Raw genomic sequence first — 24,957 nt, 5'->3', positions numbered from 1 at the left:
AGCCATCAGAGGCAAAGAGTGAAGTGTCTTGCCCAAGGACACAACGGACGTGACTAGGAAGGTAGAAGGTGGGAATTGAACCCCAGTAACCAGCAACACTCCGATTGCTGGCACAGCCACTCTACCAACTTTGCCACGCCTTCCCACATGAATCAAGTTTAAATACAGATGGCAATATTCCTAACAGATAACCTACATCTTATATTCCCCAGAATGCTGAAATTATTATTATTATTATTAATAATAATAATAATAATTATTATCATCATTTTTATTCTTATTATTGTTATTATCATTTTGTTAACCCACACAGTAATAGCAAAGTCACAATAAACTTTATATCTAAAACTCTACTGTGAGAAAAATGTGATCCGCCGTAAACACAGTGCATTTTATTTTGAAAATTAACCCGGTGTTTTATTTTGTATTTTGTTCACTACTTCCTGTCCCGCACGATCCGCTCTGCTCTGTGCGGACTTGATGTGCCGCGCTCAATTGATGCGCCGTGCTCCGACGTCCGGCAAAAACTGAAGCTGACACATTGACTAATAGAATAATACAGCCTTTTTCTGAAATATTACCCATATTAGATGCTGAATAAGTGGACAGCGACTAGACCATAACATAACTCACAGGTTCAACTTGCTCCACTGTCACGTCTCAGGAGCGCAGTTGACTCTCTCTCCTCTCACTTACTCACATTCGCCCTCTCTCTCTCTCTCTCTCTGGCGGAACGGCAGGCTCAAACAACCCGGTATTACAAGGTATAATAGACTGTATTTATATTATTCACAAGTGAATAATGCTGTATAATAGACTATTTATATTATTCACATGTGAATAATGCTGTATAATAGACTGTATTTATATTATTCACATGTGAATAATGATGTATAATAGATTGTATTTATATTATTCACATGTAAAAAATACTGAAGTGTTTATTGTGAGCGAACTGTGGTGCTGAATTTCCCCCAGGGTTCAATAAAGTACTTTCTATTCTATTCTATACTCTCAGGGCTGTAGACAAAGTGTCTCCGCCCACTCAAGATAACATTATCAATGCTGATCACCTTAAATGATTAGCGTGATTACTTTGTATTATTTGAGGCACTTGGAAGAACAGACGGTCGTTGTCTGAGAAAAGTGTGGAGAGCTGCTGGATTTAGATCAGGCAGAGCCCAGGGCCGCCTCGTCAAACAAGAACGAACGCCTGCTTCATCTCGTGAGTCACGTCTCGTTACGGATGACCACGCCGTCAGGCAAGTATGTCCCCGCCCACGTTCATGACGCCAGCAGCACTTTGTTTACTCGCTGAAATGAGGGCGGAGTCTGAGCGGAGTCACCTGTCAAGTGTCAAGAGGTTTGGGAGCAGGAGCACAGGAGCGAGTTTGGAGTCTGGGAAATTAGCAGCAGCTGAAAATGGGAGGCACAGCGAGTCAGAGGAAGAGCAGCAGTGTCACGTGAGTCCATGACATGGCATTGGTGTGTTCATGCTAACTGCAGTCAATGACCTGCCATTGGTGTATTCACACCCTCTAATACTGCTAAGTGCTGCATTCACATGGCGGTACTCTCGCATGGCGTTTATTTCATGTTGTTTAGAAAATACTAGTATTTCTCATTATAAACATGTAAGCTAACATAACAGGTTTGAATCAGGTGATATTTACACACGTGGAACATGAACTGACAGAGAATCAGAGTGATGTGGTGGAAAACACCTTTGTTGTGTGTGTGTGTTTATAATTGGCTACACGCCTGCACGCTTCTTAGTATGGACTTTCATTTGTGTCTTTATTACCAAAGAGTTTTATGACACTGTGTTTAAGTTTTTGCGTTTGAATTTTGTGAACTGATTTTTTTTTTTTTTTTTACATCAAATTAAGCTGACAATTTCCTTGAAAAAAATGTAGTGTTTTAGAATTCAGTGTATGACAATTTGCAATAATTTCTATAGTTTAAAAACGTTCAGCAGGCAGCATTGAAATGTTGTGTTATGCCCAGTTAACTGCTTTTTTTTATGCTGTTTTGCCAAGACCCGTGTCACGTGACTTCAAACCTGACACCTCATTGGCTGCTTCTGAGACAGGATCGATTGCTTCGGCCTTCATTTAGCGGAAATGAGTCTTGCTTTTTGAAGCAGCGAATTTTAAAACACTAAATTTTTCAGCGCTGTTTTTTTACGCTTACATAAAAAAAAAAATTCGGTGAATTTTCATACGCTGAATATTTTTTACACTGAATTTTAAAACACTTACAACTAAATTGTCAGTTTGATGTAAAAAAAAAAAAAAAAAAAAAAAAAAAGTTCCCCAAATTCAAATGCAAAACATTCAGTTACATAAATTAAGTGTGAAAAAAAGCTTACTTAATAAAAACAAAACTAACCTCCATACTTGGCACCGGTCGTAACATGAAGCGATAACACAACCGGTTCTTGGTACTTTTGTGTGCCACATGAGCATTGTTACAGTTGCAGTCATGTGCTACAATCTCATGTCTGAGCACGCCCACACAGGATGACATCACTGTGAGAAACGCAGCTCGACTGTGTCAGTATTTGCTCAGGGCGATGCATGGCCCGCCTGGCGGTCTTGCACTGCTGCTGGTCGGACCCTCAGAACCAGTGTGGCTTATCCTTTGTACAAAGCACAGTTGTCCATAATAACAGGAGTCAGATACCGTTTTAGCTCTGGGCGGCTGGGTCTATGTCAGTTTGAGGGTCCGCGGTCTCGGTCTCCGCTTTGACCCAGGCTTTGGGGGACGCGCTCTTCTCGGTTTTGGATGGCGGCATGTCCGCCTGGCACTTGTCTGCAAATCTTTCACGGGCTTTCTCCCAATTCTTTTGGGATTTGGTCCTGGTGAGCGAGGCGTCATCCAGCGACACGGTGGCACACGCCCCCAGTCCGGACTGGGCCTTCCTGATTTTGAGATGAATCTAAAAGACACGTTCAGCAGACAGAAAATCAATCCAAACAAACAAACACAAGTTTCACCCTGTAAAGAATGGCACCAAAACAAAGGATCATACTATTGACGGCTGGGAAAAATATGCGCCATTAGGTACTTAATCTATTTTTACGAAATGTATTCCTTCTTTCCGTTTCGACTGAAAAAATATATGCACCGCATGAAATTGCAAAACTTTATTATGCAATGTGGCAACAAGTATTAAAATGCTCAAACATTTATTTTGTCAAAATAAACAAATACTGAATATGGGATCAATTATTTAAATTTGTTTTAAATATTAAATGAACCAAAAATATGACTTATTATATCTTTGTGGAAAATATTGGACACAGTGTGTTGTCAAGCTTATGAGATGCGATGCAAGTAGGGATGATACTCGAAACCGGTTTTCTCGGTTGTTCGATAAGAAAAGAACCGAGTCCTCGGACTCGAATCCCTTTTTGAGAACCAGTACCCGTTATCGAGACCACTATAGTAAAGAAAAAGAGTTGGTTCCTTATTCGAATCCCTGGGAACGAATCCCGTCCCGACCAGAAATGCTCCGTGCGACATCACAAGAAACGGCGTCACGTAGCTCAGTCATTAGGCGCAGATAGCGAAAGCATGAAAAAAATGGACGGGAAAAAGCGCTCCAAGGTGTAATAAAGTTCAAAACAAAAGGTATAATCCAATGAATAACTTTACTGAGAGATTTGAGCAGGGTACAAACACATGAAGAACACTTTTACGACCAACCGGAAACATAGCAACCAGGCTAGCAACGCACCTCCTTTACGGCAGCTGGCGCAACGTTCTTAAAGCAACCGCAGCACATACATATATGACATCTCCCTTTTTTAACTTTCGTTTTTCCTTCCTTGTAAACAAAACCAAATAACACTGTATATGTGTTGTCTGTCTAATTATAAATAATGCAGACGAGGCATGTTAGCTGAGTTCTTGACGTTTACTTTCACAGGGTGCTCATTCTTAGCTGCCGGGTGACGATATGCAACAACACTTTTCGGGGCTACCGCGCATGCTCGTCACTCCCGTTGCATGATAGGTAGTGTAGTTGTTATATTCCCTAGCTCATAACATCTTTCCCCATATAAGGAAATAATGTTAACTCAAAGTGTATTTCTTTTTTTAGCTTTAACTTTTCATTTTTTTAGCATTGTATCCACATTTGCAAAGAACTTTTCTCTTCATAGAATTTTCTTTCAATAAAGAAATAAAGTGCAAAAATGTCAAAGCATCATAACAAACAGTTATGTCAAATAGCAGCAGAATTGCACTTTTTGGAAAGCTGTATTATTTTTAGTTTTGTGCCCAAGGGACTGATTTTATGTAACACTATATTATTATTTATACACCTATAGTGATCACAGAGACAGGTTGTTTTTGTGTTACTGTATATATTTGTTTTTCTGAAAAAATCCCACTTAATATACTTTGGGTAACAACAGTCAATATTTATTTATTTTATTTTATTTTTTTAGGGGGGTAACAGTCAATATTTATTTATTTATTAGATTAAATTGTTTTCTTATATAATACAAGTGAGCTTTTGTTAAACCAAATATTGTGTGTTTTTTTCCATATACAACAACCTATCTGGACTCGATAAGAGAATCGATAAGGAATCGGTTCGATAAGAGGATTCGATAACAGGCTCGAACTCGATAAATTCTTATCAAACATCATCCCTAGATGCAAGTGTAAGCCACTGTGACACTATTGTTCTTTTTTTACTTTTTTTTTTATAAATGTCTGTAATGATAATGTCAATGAGGGATTTTTAATCACTGCTATGTTGAAATTGTTACTAGTATTGATAGTGTTATTGATAATATTAATTTTTGTTTCACTACTTTTAGATTGTTCTGTGTCGTGATTGTGTCTCCTCGCAATTGCTCTGTTTATTGCTATTCTGAATGTTGCTGGGTCAGGTTTGGTTTTGGAATTGTATTGCATTATTATGGTATTGTTGTGTATCGTTTTGTTTGATTGATTAATAAATACTTAAAAAAACCACAAAAAAAACAACTAATACTTAAATATTTGCTTGACTAAAGATTTCAAAGCAAGTAATCCATCAAAATTGTACAACGGAAAGATGACAGGGGTCCAATTTACGGTGGATTTTACAGCATATTACCGTAAATGGAAATAACTGTAAAATTATGACAACAGAGCTGCGTTTTTTACGGTAAAATTTTAAGTAGTTGTTTTTACGGTGTGTCACTGTAAATGGAAAATCGGCACCACAGTTTTTTACGTTAAAAAACTAACAACTCAGTTGCTAAAATAAATTACAGAAGAGTTTCCCATTTACAATAAAGTTGTAAAAACCATCGGGAATTTTAAAGTATAATTCTGGCGACTGAGCTGCCAGCTGTCAAAAACTATGAGTACTGTTTTTGACATTTACCCTAATATTTTGTAGAAAAAAATATAATTGTACAATAAAAACTGGTTATCAGAATATTACTGTAAAATATACAAGCTTTTTTTAACAGTGTGTGTTAAAAAAAAATATAAGTCATATATTTTCCGCTATGCCGAGCGGCCCCCAGGGATTCGAATAAAGAACCAAATCTTATTCTTTACTATAGCGGCTTCGATGACGAGAACCGTTTCTCAAAAAGGGATTCGAATCCATGGAATCGGTTCTTTTCTTATCGAACAATCGGGAGAACCGGTTTTCGAACATCATCCCTACTATACTTCAAAGTACGCATTCTTTTACCAAAATAGGGACTTGATTCATGTTTACATTCTTTCTTATGGGGAACTCCGCTTCTCTTTATGAGCTTGTCCATTTACAAACCGGGTTCAACAGGTAAATCAGGGTTCTGCTGTACTTCTTCTTGGAAAAATGTACTCTGTTATCATACGATTAATTATTTTTTACCTTTTGAAACAGATTTCTGACAAAAACCGAGGTAGCTCGGTATTTCAATGGGAAAAAATAGTTTGGAGCAAAATTTGAGGTTGACTCTGAAGTTCCACTGAAGTCTGAAGCAAAGCCTGACAAGCAGAATTGAAATCTACCATTAGGTAAAAACTTACCGGGTCTTTCATTCCGCTTCCCCCTTTTCCTAGTCCCTCTCCTTTCTTCCAGCCCATCTTTTCCAGCATCTTTCTTCCTTTATTGACTTCGCTGATCTCCCTTTGAGATGGCAGAAATACATAAGTGGTCACCGAGCGTCTCATTTGGGTTGGCGACCTCGTCGCCTGTGATGAATGTGAACTTACACGTGAACAGAAGCTGGGGCATCATCTTGTTGGAAAACCCCCTCGCTGCCCACGGTCTGCCGGCGAGACTCGGCCCGGTCCTTGTACTTTGGGTTTTTTAGGGCTTTGCCTTCCTCAAACTCTTTACTCTGTTGACAGGGAAGCAGCAGAAATGGGTAAGAGTGACAGCGAGGAGGGGGTCAACTAAGCATGGCACTGTGTTGTTACCTGGAGGCCATATTTGGCCTTTATCTGCTTGAGCTCCTTCTGTCTCAGCACTTCTTTATCCTCTTTGCTGAGAGTTGGTCCTTTGGTGACACACACACAGACTCGTTTTAATATTTGAGGTGTATTATGGAAGATTTCTTTGTAATATATCCGTTAACACGATACAGTGCAATACAAGCCCAGTATCAACATTTCTACTATTATAAAGACAATCCATTTTGATTTAATTATTGTGTGAATGACCATATATACTAGGGGTGTAACGGTACACAACAATTTCGATTCGTTACGTACCTCGGTTTAAAGGTCACGGTTTGGTTCATTTTTGGTACAGTAAGAAAACAACAAAATATAAATTTTTGGTTATTTATTTACCAAAGTTGTAAACAATGGCTTTATCCTTTTAACATTGGGAACACTATAATAATTCTTCCCACGTTAATCAACATTAAACTGCCTCAAGTTGTTGCTCAGATTAAATAAAATGACAAAACTTTTCTTCTACATATAAAAAGTGCAACATTAAACAGTTTCAAGTCAACTCATCATGCTTAATTTATTACAGCATTTGGGAAGCCTGTAGTTGATTTTTATTATGTAAATGTTATATTTTTATCAGCATGTGATAGCAGGGACCCTGCCATTCAAAACTAGGCTGCTGCATTACTAATGATTAATGTAACTATAGCTGAAAAAATAGTACAATAGCAATAGGAGAGACTATTCATCCCTGAACACCATGGAGTTCATGTAGGCTTAATGATGCAGTTACATTATTATATCAACTATCAGAGACAGAAACTCTTCATTTAACATAATGTCCTTTTTTGCTGCTTCAACACAGCTCAATCAACACAGAAATAGGTCAAATGAAATAACAGACAGACAGGGCTTTGCTGTCCGTAACACGCACGCACGCACTTCCAGGAAATTCCTATTCAAATGGATGGCCATGTTCAAAGTTCCACAATGACCAAAATTCTCAAAACTTGGCGCCACTTTTAACCCGATTTGGACCTTTCAACCATCCACACACACACTACTCTTCCAATATGTCGAAGGCAATAGGGATGATGTTTGATAAGAAATTATCGAGTTCGAGCCTATTATCGAATCCTCTTATCGAACCGATTCCTCGTCGATTCTCTTATCGAGTCCAGATAGGTTGTTGTATATGGAAAAAAACACACAATATTTGTTTTAACAAAAGCTCACTTTTATTATATAAGAAACAAATTAAATCTAATAAATAAATAAATATTGACTGTTACCCCCCCAAAAAAAATATAAAATAAATAAATATTGACTGTTGTTACCCAAAGTATATTAATTGGGATTTTTCAGAAAAACAAATATATACAGTAACACAAAAACAACCTGTCTCTGTGATCACTATAGGTGTATAAATAATAATATAGTGTTAAATAAAATCAGTCCCTTGGGCACAAAACTGAAAATAATACAGCTCTCCAAAAAGTGCACTTCTGCTGCTATTTGACATAACTGTTTGTTATGATGCTTTGACATTTTTACACTTTATTTCTTTATTGAAAGAAAATTCTATGAAGAGAGAAGTTGTTTGCAAATGTGGTTACAATGCTAAAAAATGAAAAGTTAAAGCTAAAAAAAGAAATACACTTTATTGAGTTAACATTATTTCTTTATAGGGGGAAAGATGTGATGTTATGAGCTATGCTAGGAATATAACAACTACACTACCCAGCATGCAACGGGAGTGACAAGCATGCGCGGTAGCCCCGAAAAGTGTTGTTGCATGTCGCCACAGAAGGATGAGGTTATGAGCACGCTGTGAAAGTAAACGTCAAGAACTCAGCCAACACGCCTCGTCTGCATTATTTATAATTAGACAGACAACACATATACAGTGTGACTTTGTAACGTTTACAAGGAAAGAAAAACAAAAGTTAAAAAAGGGAGATCATGTCATATATGTTGTTTATATATGTATGTGCTGCGGTTGCTTTAAGAACGTTGCGACAGCTGCCGTAAAGGAGGTGCGTTGCTAGCCTGGTTGCTATGTTTCCGGTTGGTCGTAAAAGTGTTCGTCATGTGTTTGTACCCTGCTCAAATCTCTCAGTAAAGTTATTCATTGGATTATACCTTTTGTTTTGAACTTTATTACACCTTGGAGCGCGGTCCATTGTTTTTCCTGCTTTCGGTATCTGCGCCTATGACTGAGCTACGTGACGTCATTTCTTGTGATGTCCCACGGGGCATTTCTGGTCGGGACGGGAGTCGTTCCGAGGGATTCGAATAAAGAACCAACTCTTTTTCTTTACTATAGTGGTCTCGATAACGGGTACCGGTTCTCAAAAATGGATTCGAGTCCGAGGACTCGGTTCTTTTCTTATTGAACAACCGGGAAAACCGGTTTCGAGTATCATCCCTAGAAGGCAATACATGTTTTCCCTTTCCCAAAATTCCATTTTTTTCCAGAATTTCTCCCCATTGACAATGAATGGACAATATGCATACTTAAGCATATCCCACATTTCTCATCCAATTCGAACCGTTCCACCATCCACACACAACATTCAAGCATTTCAGTTCCACTCACGCGTATCGGTGGTTCGGCGGCTTGCTCACATAGGGCATTCACACGCAATTCCTACCTGAATTGCAAATTCTAGTTACTCGGATAGTTAGAAGTCCGATACATTGTTTTTAATGGCCACATTTTTGACAAAGCTCTTGTATTGTGCATTTTTTCACCATTGCTGAGGATGCTCTCACCTGGCGCCTCCTCTCTCTTGTGCTTGCTGAGGTGAGCCATCACCTGGCCGGGCTCGCAGCCGTCGCAGGTGTCTGTCCCTGCGTGGATATGGAAGGACAGCACCGTCTCTCCCATCTTTACCTCGTCGCCGTGCATCAGTGGGTGTGGCTCACACTTGGTTTTGGGCTGCAGATGACACAAATAAGTCATTTTTAGGTTAAAAAAACAAAAACAAAAAGATTAATCACACCTTTGAATTTTGATTAATCATAACTCATCACAGGTTATTACTCGCTTGGATAATTAAAATTAACTTAAAAGAGACCCCTATATTTGGACACAAATGCAATTCTATAGTCAGAATGTCATACAAGATTTCTTTCAAAGTGTTACTTGAATGCACATCATTCTTGCTAACGTTTATCTAAAGTCCTGTCGGGGTATTTTGAGGAGAAATTTGCAAAGGCCTGGGCCGATAACAAATTTTGCTAGACGATATATTGTCCTACATTTTTGCCGATAAACAATTCTATTGTCAGCATTATTTTGAGACCAAATCAAGCATTAATGTAATCACGTAAGTAACCCTTTTAAACGCAATCTATTATATTTATTAATATTTCTTACCATTGTAATTGGAAGGCCAAGTCTTTTTGACTACCGTATTATCCGGACTGTAAGATGCAAGCTTTGAACCCTGCGGCTTATACAAATGTGCGGCTAATCTGTGGATATTTCTTCATGGAATGGATTAAGCAAAGAAATCAAACCATGTACTAAAAAATGATCCACTTTAAGAAACCGTTCAAACTCAAAGTGTTTACAAAGAACAAGGAAGAAGAATCTTAAAAAACATCATATTGAAAAAGGAGAAGATCTTATTCATTTCATAAAATATGAAATTACTTTTGTGTTTTGTTTGATAAGCCATTTTACAGGCAATGTTAGGAAACAATTAAGGTATGTAAATACACATTTACAAAATATTTTTATGTAAATATCTCATTTCACAACGTACCGTCCAGTGTGGTTTATATATATATATATATATATATATATATATATATATATATATATATATACACACACACATATATATATTTGTATACATATATACATATATATATATATATATATATATATATATATATATATATATATATATATATATATATATATACTGGTGCGGCTTATAGTTCTGAAAATAAAAGTTACATAATGAAATATAATACAATAATTTTGACAAAATCTCTGTCAGCAAAAATTGCGCTACAATAAATATTGACCATCTTGAATTGCAGTTTCTTCCACAGTTGGAAAAACTGTCTGAGTTTGGATGTTTTTTTTGTTTTTTTGCCATTTCTTTCCAACAAATTCAGCATTATTGCTTGCTCGTTCGTTCGTATTTGTAGGCTCATCTTGCTCATTCGGTTTGAAGACGAAACATTCGCACACAGAACATTTGGCTTTGCCAAATTTGGATGTCGCGACCAGCGAGGCTCTGACGCTGTCTGAAGCTAGCAGTCACGCCTCCACTCACAGAGACAAAGATTGTAGATGACTGACAAGAGGGTTCGCTCATTTAATTTAATTCTGCTATTGAATAAACCCGCTCAGGTGCTGAGAGCGATGCAGTGTAAAACTTCTTGAACTCTGAAAACGAGAGACAAAGAAAAATTGTGATTTATACTGTAGATTAGGGCTGGGCGATATATTGATATACTCGATATATCGCGGGTTTGTCTCTGTGCGATATAGAAAATGACTATATGGTGATTTGGGAGTATTCGCTCTCACGCAGTTGCTTTTAGCTGCGGGCATTACACTACTGGCTCTTCTCACTCTTTGTTGTCTCTCCTTCTCACGGAGACATAAAACAAGCGCACTTTCTTACATACATCACATACGTATACGCCCTCGCGGAGCAGAGAGGTAGCAGCATGGGTAATGTTAGCTGTGATGCGAGTGGTAATACGAGAGAAAGAAGGTGCAAATCTGGTAACAAATAGAGGAAGAATTAATTCCGAAGAAAAACAGCAAGGGGTCCACCGTCTGGCGGTGGTTTGGCTTCAAGCGGGAAGATGTCGAACAGACAACCGTAATTTGTCAAGTGTGGGGCAAAAAAAGCGTTGCTACAAAAAGTAGCATTACTGGTAATATGTAGCATAATTTGAAAAGTCACCCGCTAGAGAATGAAGAGTGTTTGAAACTCTGCATGTCAACATCTCCGTTCGGTGCCACACCCACAAAATGCAGAGGCAACCATTTCCACATCAACACCGTATGAAAAAAATAGTCAACAACAGAAGGAGATAACGTCCGCAGCGAAGGACATACACTATTGGATTTCCTATTATGCAGCTCATTTTTTATTTGACACTTATTGAAATATCTTGTGTGACATCATGCACAAAAGTGCACTTTATTTGTTTTAAACTATTGTAGTGGCGTTCTGTACAAAAAGTGGACTTTAATTTAGTGTTGTTTTGATAAGTCATCTTAGTGACATCATGCACAAAAGTGCACTCATAGCTTATTTAAAATGTCTCTGACAATCTTGCACTTTCTGTTTTGAAATGACATGAATGTTTGTGCCACTGCTTAATAACTGTTTAATAAATACACTTTTAGTTGTGATTTCCCTCTCTGCATGAAAGTTTAAAAGTAGCATATATTAATGCACTATGAAGAAGAATGTTTGAATGTAGACACATAGAATCATCAAACTGCTGTGATTATATGCATCAAGTATTCATTCAAGGCTAAGGCAAAATATCCAGATATATATGGTGTATCGTGACATGGCCTAAAAATATCGAGATATTAAAAAAAGGCCATATCGCCCAGCCCTACTGTAGATGGCGGGAAACTTGAGTTTATTTGCATTTATCGTTTGATTAATTGACTAATTGATTATCGGCCCAAGCCTAAGCAGGCACACCAGTGGGAGTCTGCATTTACCTGATCCCTGACCGTGTAACAACCAACGGCGCATTTCAGGTAACCATGCACGGTTAAGGTAAATGAGCATAATCACTCAAGATAAATTATGTGATTAATCTGCGTAAATTTGATTAATGCAATTATTTTTTGTGAATAACTGCATGCATGATTTATTGCATTAAATCTGGTCGCCCTAAAAAACAAAAAAAACAAGGGTTTGACAAAATGTGCACCTGTAGGATTCTGTTGCCGTTGATGACCGTTCCATTCTGACTCCCCTGATCCACCAGCATGTAGCTCTGCTGTTGCTGGTCAAAGTAGACCTCAGCGTGGAACTACAACCCATCAAAAACAGTCAAACCACCATCTGTACGTGTGAGTAAGCCTACTGCCCATTTAGTCATACCTTGCTCACTCCCATTTCTGCTATCCGGATCGCATGGTCCATGTCTTTCTCTCTGCAACAAACGGAGACATTTCAATTCTCAATTAAAACCTCTTTAGGGCTTGACGTGGAGTTTGAAAAGGGCGTGATGATATTTTCCTTTGAAAGAAAAGAAAAAGCATGCACACCTGCCAATGGTGGCTGCAGAGTCGGCCGTGATGATGAATAGGGTGCCGACCTGCAGCACTGGAGACCGGACCACAGTCACTCTCACACATGGCGGCCAGAGTTCTGGAATAGTGAGAATAATGAGAGGTCAAGAAGTGCGATACACTGATGGCCTTTGACAGAGCAGACAAAACTACTAAAAAGAACACAATACTGTTGTTGCCAAAAAAGGCTTGTAGAACCACACAAACTGAGCTTATATCAAAACAGTACACTCCAATGTTACTTGCCGGTTGAATAACTGCACCACCAATAATATCTTTGCCCTTCCCTCACCGACTAACTGGTGAACATGAGCTGATGCAAGTGGTTGCTGCTCACCTGGCCGGCACTGAGTCTCCATCTCAGACTGTGGACTGTGGTTGCAAGGGGAGCTGGCAGAAGGAGACCTGGAGACAGGAGACTCCCAGTGCTCCTTCTCAGACTCGGTCAGCTCCCCCTCCTCTGGCTCACTGTTACCCTCGCTCTGAGTCCCCGAACCACGGTCCTTCTGTCGCGACTTGGATCTCTTCTTTTTCTTCTTTGATTTCCTCTTCTCGTCGTGGTTTGAACTTTTGCGCTTCTTTCTCTTCGACGAGGACCGGTCTCTGTCGCTCTGCCGTTTGGAGTCTCTTTCTCGCGGAGACAGCTCGGGACTACGAGATCTTTGTCTGGATCTGCGCTTGGTCGCGTGGTGGTCGTTGTCTTCCATCTTGACATCATCAAATAAGAACTCCTGTTTTATCGGACAGTGAGCGGTGAGAATAAACCTCAAGCGACATTAACGGACTATAGGACGGCTGGCTTTGGAGATCCCAAGTGATTTGGGGAGTTTAGTTTCAGTCTTCAAATGCAGCTCACCACGGTCTCCCATTAAACGAGTGAAGAGGGAGGTTCTCACAGAAGAAAAGGCATGGTTGATTGCACAAAAAATGTGCAGTGCTTGAGCAAACATTGTCGCATGTTAAAATGCAAGGATGTTTATTTCAATAAATGATGATGATTTGTGTTGGGAGTGTAAAATGCCTTTCTTTGCCTTCCTTGTTTGGTTACCAGCTCTTCATTTTGTGTGTTTGTGTGTGTACCGTATTTCCTTGAATAGCCGCAGGGGCGCTAATTAATTTAAAACCTCCTGTCACTCCGGCGTTTACCGGAAGCCTGCGGGATGGCTGTGCATGCGCTAATTATTTTAAAACCTCTTCTCACTCCGGCGTTTACCAAAAGGAATGCGGTAAATTTAGGCGTGCGCTTTGAGTGTGATGTAAGCATACCATCATGAAAAGCACATTTAATAAAAAAAACGTTATTATGGTCTTACCTGTACTTATAAATGGAGTCCATTTGCAGCTCCTTCTGACCAAAAGCATCGATAACTTGTTTATAGAAGTCTTCCTTATTTTCTTTCTTCAGTTTTAAAAGTCTCTCTGTCTCGATGGAGATATTCCTTTAATTATTACCTCCTGCTTCGATTGAAAGTCCAGTTTAGAAAACTGTTTTATTTTAGATACCAGTATGTAATCCTCCATGTTAAAAGTTCAGGCGAGAGGAAAAAAAAAAAAAAACTGTTGCTGCGTGTTGTCACTTCTTCTGCAGTACCGGAAGTCGCAAGAAGGATCACTAGCGCCCTCAACCACCAGGAGGCGGGAGTCATTTAATGACTCATACCGTATTTGACACACGCAGATACGGTATATTAATAAAACATAGCTGCTTACTGTTCTTTTTAGCATACCGTACCGGTATTCAATAGCTTGTACTTTAAATCCTAGTGAATAACTCTTTATCTTTTTTCCTTTGTGCGATTGCAAACTACTGAAATCAGCTTCCTCCATTTTGAAAATGAGGACAAGTAAAGCGTCACTCGTGATGTAAAGAATTTGACCCGGCGGAAGTTCTAGACATATGCTAAATATTTTGCGAAACGAGTTTTACACGGCGAAAATTATAGACATGCGATAATAAAATTAATATTTTGCGAAACGAATTTGATCCGGCGTTAATAATGAACCGGCGATAAGGCCAAGCATGCGTTAATTATTTTGAGAAACGAGTTTGACCCGGCAGTAATTCTAGACGTGCGAATACTATATTCCCTGCGCCAATTCAAGGAAATACGGTATATATATATATATATATTGTAGATAATGCATATGTTTAAGAGCTATTTCTTTATTCATAATCATGTTTGAATCAGCTCATTTCTTTCCTTAATTTTACTCTGTATACTAGTTTCTCTTTGTCTTCAGATTGCCTGGTTAGATAGGGTCGTAAACCATCAGGAATGTGAACACAACCCCCAAGTCTCTCTTCTTATCAGTGTTGGGGGGAGGGGAAAGGCGGGCTTTCTTTGTGTGAAAAGAGTTGCTTTTGGCCGGTGGAATGCCAGATCAACTTGGGCTGCGCATTTGTATGTGTTGTTCGAGGCTGGTCTCATTATTGCCAAAGCTTTGACAATAAAATTACAAAATACCTATTCTGTGCTTGGTGGTACCGTTTGAGTTCAGTTGATATGTCATTAAGGAACTTGGGACTGACCAGCGTTTTACATCCCACTTGGAGGAACATCTGGTCAAACGCAACAATTTGGGGGCTTCGTCCGAGATGACACGCTGACAATTGGACCTTCTCTTGCAATCTTCTGGACAGACTCACATGGCCAAAACATAATTCAAGGTAAGCAGAACCTTTCTTTTTAGATAAAATCTGCATTAGGAGTCTGCCCAGAAGTCTGTAAGTTAAACACTGCTTTGTACCCCAGACACAGAATGGTGATTTTGATAGATTGATTGCATTTTTGCCGAGCCTGCCATTGCATTAAAATTGTAAATAGGTGGTCAACTCACGCCATTGTGTCTCGATTACCGTGACGGGCAGTTTCATTGACGAGTGAACTAATAGTTGGGTGTGGCTCACCCTGGGTAGTTGGTCGCCGCCTAAAAGAGTAACGGGTTAAAGGCCCTCGTATGATATGGAGGTTAGAGGCCTGCATATTGCACGATAAATTGCACGGGTTAGAGTTAGAGGCTCTAGCTGCGTATTGTACGAAAAATTACGGGGTTAAAGGCCGCCGTATGGTTTGTGGGTTAAAGGCCTTCAGGGGTTCGAGGCCCTTCTGAAAAAAATAGACACAATGGCCACTGAGTGTGACAGACAGGAATGTGATGGCGGTCGGGGAGGAATGTGATGAATCATTACTGTGTAATAATCCATTGAATGCACTGTTGTCGACAATGGAATTAGCAGGTAAAGTTTAAAAAGAAAAAAAAAAAAAAGAAAAAAAAAAAAGAAAAGAGAACGTTCCTTGAAAGGGTTAAGAGGGAGTTTACAATACTCGAAAAGTTGTGAACTCAAACGTCTGGTAAAATAAAAAATAAAATAAAAAAGTAACTGGAAGTTTTATGGTAAAGTGAAACGCAGAGAGAGTGCTTACGTGTGCGTGGGTGTGTGTGCGTAGGGCTGTAGGCACTTGCTTGTGTGTGCGTGAGTGCTTACACGTGCTTGTGTGTGTGCGCGCGCTGGTGAAAATGGAACAGGGTTGGTGCTCGAGAATTTAAGAGTTTAGCGTATGATAAAAGTAAACGGGGATTACGTGGAAAAACGAAATGCAGCAAAAGAACCGATGATTAATGAGACAAATAGGACAGACTAGACTGATTGGTGTTTTGCCTGCCGCGCATGCGCAAGACAATTCAAACGACCCGCCCAGACTTTGACTAGGCCACCGCCTCCTACTCCAGTGAGAAGGAGAGAGAGATGCTAGTTGTGTTACGTTATGTGAATGGTTTCTAGGAGAACAGAAAATAGAAACATTGTGTGAAGTGTAAGGAAGAGATGGATACAGGATGTTGTTTGTAAAGGAAAACGAAAGTGAAGAAAAGATGAGAAAGTGACAAATGAAGGTATTCGTAAATGGTATGCTGTTGATTGTGGTTAGCTGCAAGTTTGTTTATTTGTTTGTTTGTTTAGTTGTTTGAGTGAAATGGGAAGAAATCAATAGGAGACTTTAGAAGCATTTTGTATCGTTGTGTTTCCACACAAGATGGCAAAAATACAGAACAACAAGTAGGATTAATGGCTGAATCTTCGACCTCACCGATAACACCATACGTTACAAACATAGCTACTGCTATGCGCAGTCTCTTTCCTCAAGATGAGGATGATAAGGCTAATGACAGAGCAGCAAGGAAGCAACTCCTTAATTTACAGATCGCTGAAAATAAAAGGTTAAAAGAACCAAAAGGTCAAAGATCAGCTAGGATATATTCAGCAGTGGGTGACCTTGCTTTTGAGTTCCAACAGGTGGAGGAAAGAATCCTCAACAGACGTGCGACCAGACGGTTGGACTCGGGTGGTGGACAACACGATGCTTCAAAGCCAGTCCGGGGTGGAAACTGTTTCGGCTGTGACCAGCCTGGTCACTGGAGTCGTGAACATTTTCGAACGGGAAAGGTTCCGTAGTGCCAACAAACGAACACAAAAGCGTGGCAAAGGACGCCCACCGCAGGAGCCCCAGCAGGAGATACAGACTGGCCCCCTGCTGGACATGAGTGTCAACGACAATGTTATCAGTTCGTGATTGACACTGGCGCCACCCATTCGATTCTGAATGCAGAGGTACCAAAGAAACTGTGTGCTTCCTCTTTAAAGGTCGAAGGCTTCGCTGGGGTCACAAGGTTACCTGTCACCAAACCACTTCCGGTTCAGATTGCTGGACCTCCTTTACAGACTGTACCCTGACATTCAAATCGCACAGAAGGAACATTCCTGGTGTTACCTGACGGCTTAACCACCAAGCTGCGACACCACTACCAAGGCTCCTACCACAGCCTGAAACAACAGGAATGGCTGACATCCAACTGCTCTAACAGTGAAAACCCTGACTGGCTGAGATGCTTCCGTGTGTTCTGCCACCCGACTCGCCATATGTTATGATCACCAGTTAGACACTCATACCAGGAGACCTTTGACTCCTTTGTATATTTATATATGTTGGAACTCAAGGTGTGGTTGCTCATGTTGACCTATCTTTGAAACAACTAGCATGGTATAAGATGGACACAATTGTGTCCCACATTGTTCACTTGCTCTCTGTCTCGCCTACAAAACCAAAGAACTTAGGTGCAATGATAAGACACGGCGTAGCTGCCAAACATTACACCGACACCCGAATACCACATTTTCAATTGTTTAGGTTTAGCACATAGTTGTGTTAAACACATAACTATGGGCTGCACTTTAGACACCTGTAGGCTACGAGGAGCTAGCAGCTACACAACAGCTGAGCTAAAACGACACATTACACATTTAAGCATATCAAATAATTATAGTTGCTCATTACATACACATAGTTGTCAAGACAGAAGTCTGATAGAAAGTATTCAGTAACAAACGTGTCTGCATCATTCAACTTTCTACAACATGAGCTTGACTTAATGAATTATTGGGGCCACCAGGTGTGGTAAAATTTCAAAATACTATTGCTAAAGCATTCGCCACAAGGGTAGTATTTTTCTAGTATTGGTGACAATATAAATATAAGCATATTTGTTACTTTCACCATATTGAATAAGTTACATAAAAGCTAGGGTTTAGTTGAGTTTGAATTAATTGTGATATTGCTAAGGGGTCCCCTACCCTAACAACACCCCCAGTGGACCATAGAGGCTAAAGAGACAATCATTGACCTCAAACATGACCTGTCCTCCGCTACTTGACTATTAGCTGACCTTTTTCTTAGATGTTTCTGAAAGTGATAGTATGACTAACACAGTCCTTTTTTCAGAAACAGAAGGGGGTGAGTGAGGGTGGATACAGACTCCTTGGAACAAAATCGACAATCATCCGACTCTGACACATTCCATAGTTTTAACGTTTTTACCGTGGGTAAGAAGTTATAACTAATTTTAATTTGAAAATAACGATTTTACACATCGATAGTAGTTTAGTAGATCAAATTTAGAATATGGAGGAGGTGAGGGTGAACCATGTATAGTCTTTGATTTCACTGATATGATCAATACGGTACAAGGGAAAAGGTACGTACTGACTTGTGTTGACAATCACAGTGGTTGGCCGGAAGCAACAACAACCTCAAAAGAGGATGCAATATCAGTAATTAAATGACTTGTGAATGACCTAGAACCCCGACATGGTTTCCCCAAAAAGATTAGGTCAGACAACGGCAACCATTAAAAAAAAATACTCACTTAGCCTTGGTCGAAAAGGCTTTCGGACTAGAACACAGGTTTGGGGTACCATCCTAAGTCCCAAGGTAAGGTTGAAAGGATGGACCAGAACATTAAAAACTAATTGGCTAAAATCTGTGCACAGACCAAATTCAATTGGATTGACATGTTGCAATTAGCGTTAATGATCATTCGAAGGTCCGTGAATAAAACTGTTTTACCGCCCTTTGAGTTTTTCACCCTATGAGCTGCATACAGGTCAGCCCAGGACCAGCAGTCGCCATGGAAGGAGGACTCAGCGTAAAACCAAAATGGTATTTTACACAAAAAATGCAGAATTTGTGTGCCAGTTCTTCTGTACAGATACGAGGATGACAGCCCGCCACTCCAGATTCCCTTCCGGCAGCTGAGAGGGTCAAGATCAAGGTCATCAAACGCAAGTGGACGGAGCCCAGGTGGACTGGTCCCTTCAAGGTCGTGGAACGGACGTCTCACGCCCTTCGACTAGCTGGAAAAGGGGACACCTGGTACCACCTCTCCCTCTACACTCCTGCTGAAGAACCTGACAGATTACCAGCGGATGTCATTGCTGACATCGCCACTACATCTGCCCCACTCGACCCCCAGCAGCGCCTTTTGAGCCTGAGGCAGCTGAAGAAGAACGGGAGCAGAAAACGACTCATTTTTAGTGTCATAGAAGAGCGAGGCTTTAATTACACACACATAATCCTACAGCCCAGAAGACGACGCTGAGAGAGAGATTTTCTACCTATATTACTCTTTTTAACTTCTATATTGTATATCCTTATTTGAGACCAGCCTTTATACTCGAAGTTATCCAATTTCTCTTGCTTGTTTTCAGCATAACTATCTGTGTCGTTATATTAAGTGAAAAGTTTGATGTTTATCCCCGTTTCGTTACCTGAATTACTCTGATTTTGATAGACGAAAAGCAGGATGTCACACCCGGTAGTGTTCCCTGACGGACTGGTGCTTGGGCGTGTTCTACTGTCTTTGTGTCTCAGTTCATCCTTCCCGACGACAGTGACTGACAAGTGTCTAAGAACAAACAGCGGACTTGAAATAGACTGGGTCAAAGGGGATAGCAAGACTTATTTTTTGACCTGTGCAGTGTGATTAATTACGGGGGACACAATAGCTATTACCGTGGTAATAACCTCTATATTTGTGACGACTCAACCCTGAACCATCGGTGTCGGATGCAGACAACATACTATGGTAAGTGGTGCCCATCGTCCCTTTTATGTTGTTTTGGGGGTTGACCTGACTGATACAGACTCTAATTATTAAAATTAATGTCCTTGAGAGGGCGTTAACTACCTCTACACCCTCTGTAGCACCTAAAGTACCACCCCACCTTGGTGGTGTTTCAAAGGCTCTCACATCTGTGCGTGCTAATGACATCACCACCGAAGGCCTGGTAACTTTGACCTTAGGAGCGGGTACAGGTAAACCTGTGGCTCAGGTGGATGCCAAAACCTGGGTGACTGTGTTGCTTGTTCCGCTGGACGTCCTTTTCCCCACACTTACCCCGCTCCTTTTAAGTTGACTGACATAAATGGCTCAAACTGTCTTATTTCCTTGTTCTCTGAACCCACGCCACCAGGGTGCGATTTGTTGGCTAGTGTGTACCCTCCTGTTGACAATTCCACCCGACTTCTTCCATTTGTGGCCCAAAAGCTGAATTACACGTGTTTTCAATTCAAAGGACCCTCTTCGTCCCCCAACAAATTGGGTGATATTAACCCTTCCTGGTGCACCACACTGATAGATGGCTCAAGGATAGGCCCTTGGGCACGAGCTGACTTATTCTGGTATTGTGGGGAGCACAGATTGTACATTAGAATCCCAAAGTCATCCGTAGGGCTTTGTGCTATGGTTAGACTGGTGACCCCACTCACCCTAGTGGGTACCAAATTAACTCCCCTTGTAACTCCTGTCTCAGCGGCCTCTCTAACTTCTCGCCGACGCCGCCATGTTTTATCTCGAAGGAGTGTAAAGGGCTCCTTTGATCTGATGAGAAACCCTGATGGTGTTTACTTTGATGCAATTGGACAACCAAGAGGGGTCCCCTCACAACACAAATTGTGGTGTGAATCCTGTGCAGGTTTCGAGAACCTTCCTATCATTGGTGCTATTTTCCCTGTGACTGCTACTAAAAATGTAGAACGCATTAACTATGTTTTTTATAATCTGTTGAGACTGACCAACCTGACTCGTGACGCCGTTGAGGGACTTGCTGAACAACTTGCCCCGACCTCCCTCATGGCCATCCAGAACCGCATAGCCCTTGACCGCATCCTAGCCAAGGAAGAAGGTGTGTGTGTGCGCAATGTTTGGTGACCAATGCTGTACCTTCATTCCTAACAATGCTGCCCCCGTTGGCTCGGTCCAGAGCGCCTTAGAAGGCCTCAGAGCCTAAGAACTTACTGAAGTTTCCGGTGTCTCTGACCCCTTTAAAGATTGGCTTCATAACACCTTTGGCAGGTGGTCTGACCTAATTAAGTCGGCCCTGGTCTCCATTGGAGTTTTCTTGGCCGTCATAACCTCATGCGGATGCTTTATTGCCCCTTGTGCTAGGTCTCTATGCACCCGCATCATTGTTAGAGCTTTCAAAGGTCAACCCCACCCTGGTTCTGGGCTTGCTATGTCACTGAAGGGGGTCAAGCATAGTGGTGACTTTCAGGGACCGTTAGTTTCCTTCCCTGACAATGACGACATTGACGTTGACTCCCTCCTTCTCTCTCCCATGTAACTATGGTTTGATTGTTTATCGATAGCTTGCTCGAAAACCAAAACAGCACCTACTTTAATGTAGGGCGTGCTTTAGAGGTGTTGCTCTCGTAGGAGAGATCTTTTGGATAAGATCTGAAGGGGGATTGTAGATAATGCATATGTTTAAGAGCTATTTCTTTATTCATAATCATGTTTGAATCAGCTCATTTCTTTCCTTAATTTTACTCTGTATACTAGTTTCTCTTTGTCTTCAGATTGCCTGGTTAGATAGGGTCGTAAACCATCAGGAATGTGAACACAACCCCCAAGTCTCTCTTCTTATCAGTGTTGGGGGGAGGGGAAAGGCGGGCTTTCTTTGTGTGAAAAGAGTTGCTTTTGGCCGGTGGAATGCCAGATCAACTTGGGCTGCGCATTTGTATGTGTTGTTCGAGGCTGGTCTCATTATTGCCAAAGCTTTGACAATAAAATTACAAAATACCTATTCTGTGCTTGGTGGTACCGTTTGAGTTCAGTTGATATGTCATTAAGGAACTTGGGACTGACCAGCGTTTTACATCCCACTTGGAGGAACATCTGGTCAAACGCAACAATATATATATATATATATATATATATATGTAATAGATATAATATTAAATTACACTGTACCTGTAGGGGGAGCCATGGAATAAATAAAGCAACATATTTTCCCCACAGCTCCATGGCTTTGTCAAGAATCATCACCTAACATGATGCATATTTTCTAAGGAATAATAACAGTCCTAGCCCCTGTTTACACTGCACACCAAATTAGATTTTTTCCCCCCTAAAGTGACGCAGATCAGATTTTTTTTGCCAATCTATACGCTCCGACTGTGATCTTTTAGCATCAGATTTGGGCACCATCAGGAGGTAGTAGGAATCCGAGTGGAATCAGATTTTTTCAGATGCGACTACGGTCTAAACGGGAATGCGATCTGATTGCAGTTTTTTTACGTCATCTTTGGGCGCGGGCGGGGAAAGGCGCAGCTTACCAGCGGAAAGGGATATGTCATGACAACATTCGGTTTTCGGTGAGCAAAGACTTTTTTCAGCGGCCGAATTTTCGGTGCATCGCTAGTCAATAATGCGCAAATATAAGCTGTATGTAATATATGATTATATATTTTGATTCCAAATAAATAGTGATTGTTGAAGGACCGGAATTGACGCTGTGGCGTATTTGCTTAACATTGCGTAAGTTGTTTACGTAAGTGAGTTAAAAAATAAAGCTAACGTAGATCCATGCTGACGTCAGTGTTGCCTCTACTTAACAGCCATAAAAAGATTACGACCCTCCCAAATATGTTACACTATATACTGTATATCCATTCATACATTATATCACATGAATTAATTTTCACATAAAAAAACAACTCATTTTTAAGGTGTGGTGACTTTTATTTTATTTTGTAGTAGTAGCTACTTCCTTGTTCATTTATGGAATTCGGTCAACTTCCTTTGTCTTCACTTTATCGAACCGTGTGCACTTGGAAGTTTAATGAAGATCGCACTTTACTTGTAATGTAAACAGTCAGCTGGGGAAAAAAATCAAGATTCAGAAAAAATCTGATTTGGTCCATTTTGGCCTGCAGTGTAAACGTCGTCATGGAAAGATAGCAATGTATTTATTTATTTATTAGCATAATTTGGGATTTCTACCTCAATAATTGTACTTGCTAACTAATTCCTGTATGGTTAGATTTTACTGAGGATTAGATTGCCTGAGTAAAACTATTTCTTGCCAAATAGTTTTGTAGTCGCAATGAATTCATGTGTGTTATGTTGCGTATTGATATTCTATGTGATGATGTTAACCTTGTTAAAATAGGTTATTAGACCCCTGATACTAGTGTTGTTATGAAAAAGGTGTACCTCTTTTGCGAGCAGTGTCCCAGTTTGAGCAAATCTTCATGCTAGCCAACGAGTTAGTCAGCTCGTGCACCTGGGTCGGAGGAATAGTCTTTTAGTCAGCTCGCCTCACATTTTGATAGACGGGGGAGACCGCGGGCATTTGAAGACTGAGACCATAAGGATGTAAACGATCCCTCAAAAGCCAGCAGTCAACCACAGAGTATATGCAATTGATCGAACAATAGGTCCACCTGTAACTTACCTTATCGCTGTGTAGTGACGTTTTCTTCAGCCCCCTCTTGAACCATCTCCCTTTCTTGTCAGCGGTACTATCTTCTTGCATAGCAGCAACATCAATCTTGGAATGAAACTGGTAGCGTCCGCTTTCTGCATCACAGTAGTAGTAAATGCCCGTGTTGTTGTCGTAGTACAGCTGGGTGACCTGAGGAGGAGAGAGTCAAGCAGGACCGGATGAGTGGTGTAACGGGTCTGGAAAAGACAGAGGGAAAACGCTGACGGACCGAGTCGTAGTAGAAGCCGGTGCTGTGGTCATAGTACATCCCAGATGTCTCGTCAAAGACAAACCCGGTCTGTGTCATCGCCTGCTCAGCAGTGGCCCTCAACATGTCAGCAATGGACCCGGCATCACCCTCCTGGGGACACAAGATGTATGTTAACCATGTGTAAACCCTAGGGGTGTAACGGTACGTGTATTTGTATTGAACCGTTTCGGTACGGGGGTCCTGGTTCGGTTCAGAGGTGTACCGAACGAGTTTCCACGCGGACATATTAAGTAGCGTAACGCACGTTGTGTAAACAATGCACACTGAGACACAACACACGGCATGCTAGCAGCTAACGGGCTAGGATAGACTGACCATACGTCCTCTTTTCACCGGACATGTCCTCTTTTGCGGAGCTGTCAGGGCGGAGTTTCTTAAATGCCTCAAATGTCCGGCATTTTGAGTTAGGGTTGCGTGTTTTTTCAATGTACGTTCAGGGTTAAGAAGGGGTTAAAAACAAAACAAATTGTGCGCGCAGCAGCATTGGTGAGGGAGGGGCAGAGACAGAGAGAGAGAGAGTTTTGATAAACGCGCATGCGTCGCCAGGCTCTGCTTTTTATCCATAGATTTATCACATTTAATTTTTTATTATCTATAGCAGGGGTGTCAAAAGTGTGCCCCGAAGGCCATTTGCGGCCCACAGCTAATGTTTTAAAGGCCCACGGCACATTCTAAAAATACTATTAAAATAAACAAAAACATAACAAAAGTGAAATAAAAAAGCTTAAAGGTTAAATGTAATTTAGAAAAAGTTGCAATGTTGACTAATAAAACAAAGCTGTTTTTTTTTCTTTCAAACTGTCATTGCTCAAAACATAATATTGAATCAAAATCAATGTTATTATGAATTATTGACCTATCCAAGGTTCCCATTACTTCACATCAAAT

At 40.6% G+C, this 24,957-nt stretch overlaps 2 protein-coding genes across 3 annotated transcripts in view; one reads left to right on the top strand and one right to left on the bottom strand.

The window, feature by feature from the left end:
* Nucleotides 1–926: 926 nt before the first annotated feature.
* The window catches only part of aggf1 (angiogenic factor with G patch and FHA domains 1), a 32,467-nt gene continuing 8,436 nt past the window's right edge, over nucleotides 927–24,957 (bottom strand). Inside the window, exons 6-16 of one of the 2 annotated variants that reach the window (XM_062044346.1) lie at nucleotides 24,028–24,159; nucleotides 23,769–23,948; nucleotides 23,528–23,597; nucleotides 12,674–12,776; nucleotides 12,507–12,558; nucleotides 12,334–12,435; nucleotides 9,178–9,343; nucleotides 6,424–6,503; nucleotides 6,217–6,344; nucleotides 6,031–6,130; nucleotides 927–2,941 (exon numbers count right to left, since the gene is read on the bottom strand). In XM_062044346.1, the coding sequence (XP_061900330.1) occupies nucleotides 2,690–2,941; nucleotides 6,031–6,130; nucleotides 6,217–6,344; nucleotides 6,424–6,503; nucleotides 9,178–9,343; nucleotides 12,334–12,435; nucleotides 12,507–12,558; nucleotides 12,674–12,776; nucleotides 23,528–23,597; nucleotides 23,769–23,948; nucleotides 24,028–24,159 (1,365 nt within the window). In that variant the 3' untranslated portion in view covers nucleotides 927–2,689. Of the gene's footprint in view, nucleotides 2,942–6,030; nucleotides 6,131–6,216; nucleotides 6,345–6,423; nucleotides 6,504–9,177; nucleotides 9,344–12,333; nucleotides 12,436–12,506; nucleotides 12,559–12,673; nucleotides 12,777–13,034; nucleotides 13,429–23,527; nucleotides 23,598–23,768; nucleotides 23,949–24,027; nucleotides 24,160–24,957 lie in introns of both variants that reach the window. The other variant, XM_062044338.1, reaches the window with a different exon arrangement.
* tacc1 (transforming, acidic coiled-coil containing protein 1) overlaps nucleotides 1,289–24,957 on the top strand; it is an 83,322-nt gene continuing 59,653 nt past the window's right edge. Inside the window, exon 1 of the mRNA XM_062044328.1 lies at nucleotides 1,289–1,463. Within this exon, the coding sequence (XP_061900312.1) occupies nucleotides 1,423–1,463 (41 nt within the window). The 5' untranslated portion in view covers nucleotides 1,289–1,422. The remainder of the gene's footprint in view (nucleotides 1,464–24,957) is intronic.

The sequence above is a fragment of the Entelurus aequoreus genome, linkage group LG01, assembly GCF_033978785.1.
Source record: "Entelurus aequoreus isolate RoL-2023_Sb linkage group LG01, RoL_Eaeq_v1.1, whole genome shotgun sequence".
NCBI lineage: Eukaryota > Metazoa > Chordata > Actinopteri > Syngnathiformes > Syngnathidae > Entelurus > Entelurus aequoreus.
Note: the sequence above shows the minus strand (reverse complement) of the source record. Positions and strands in the feature narration are given on the sequence as shown.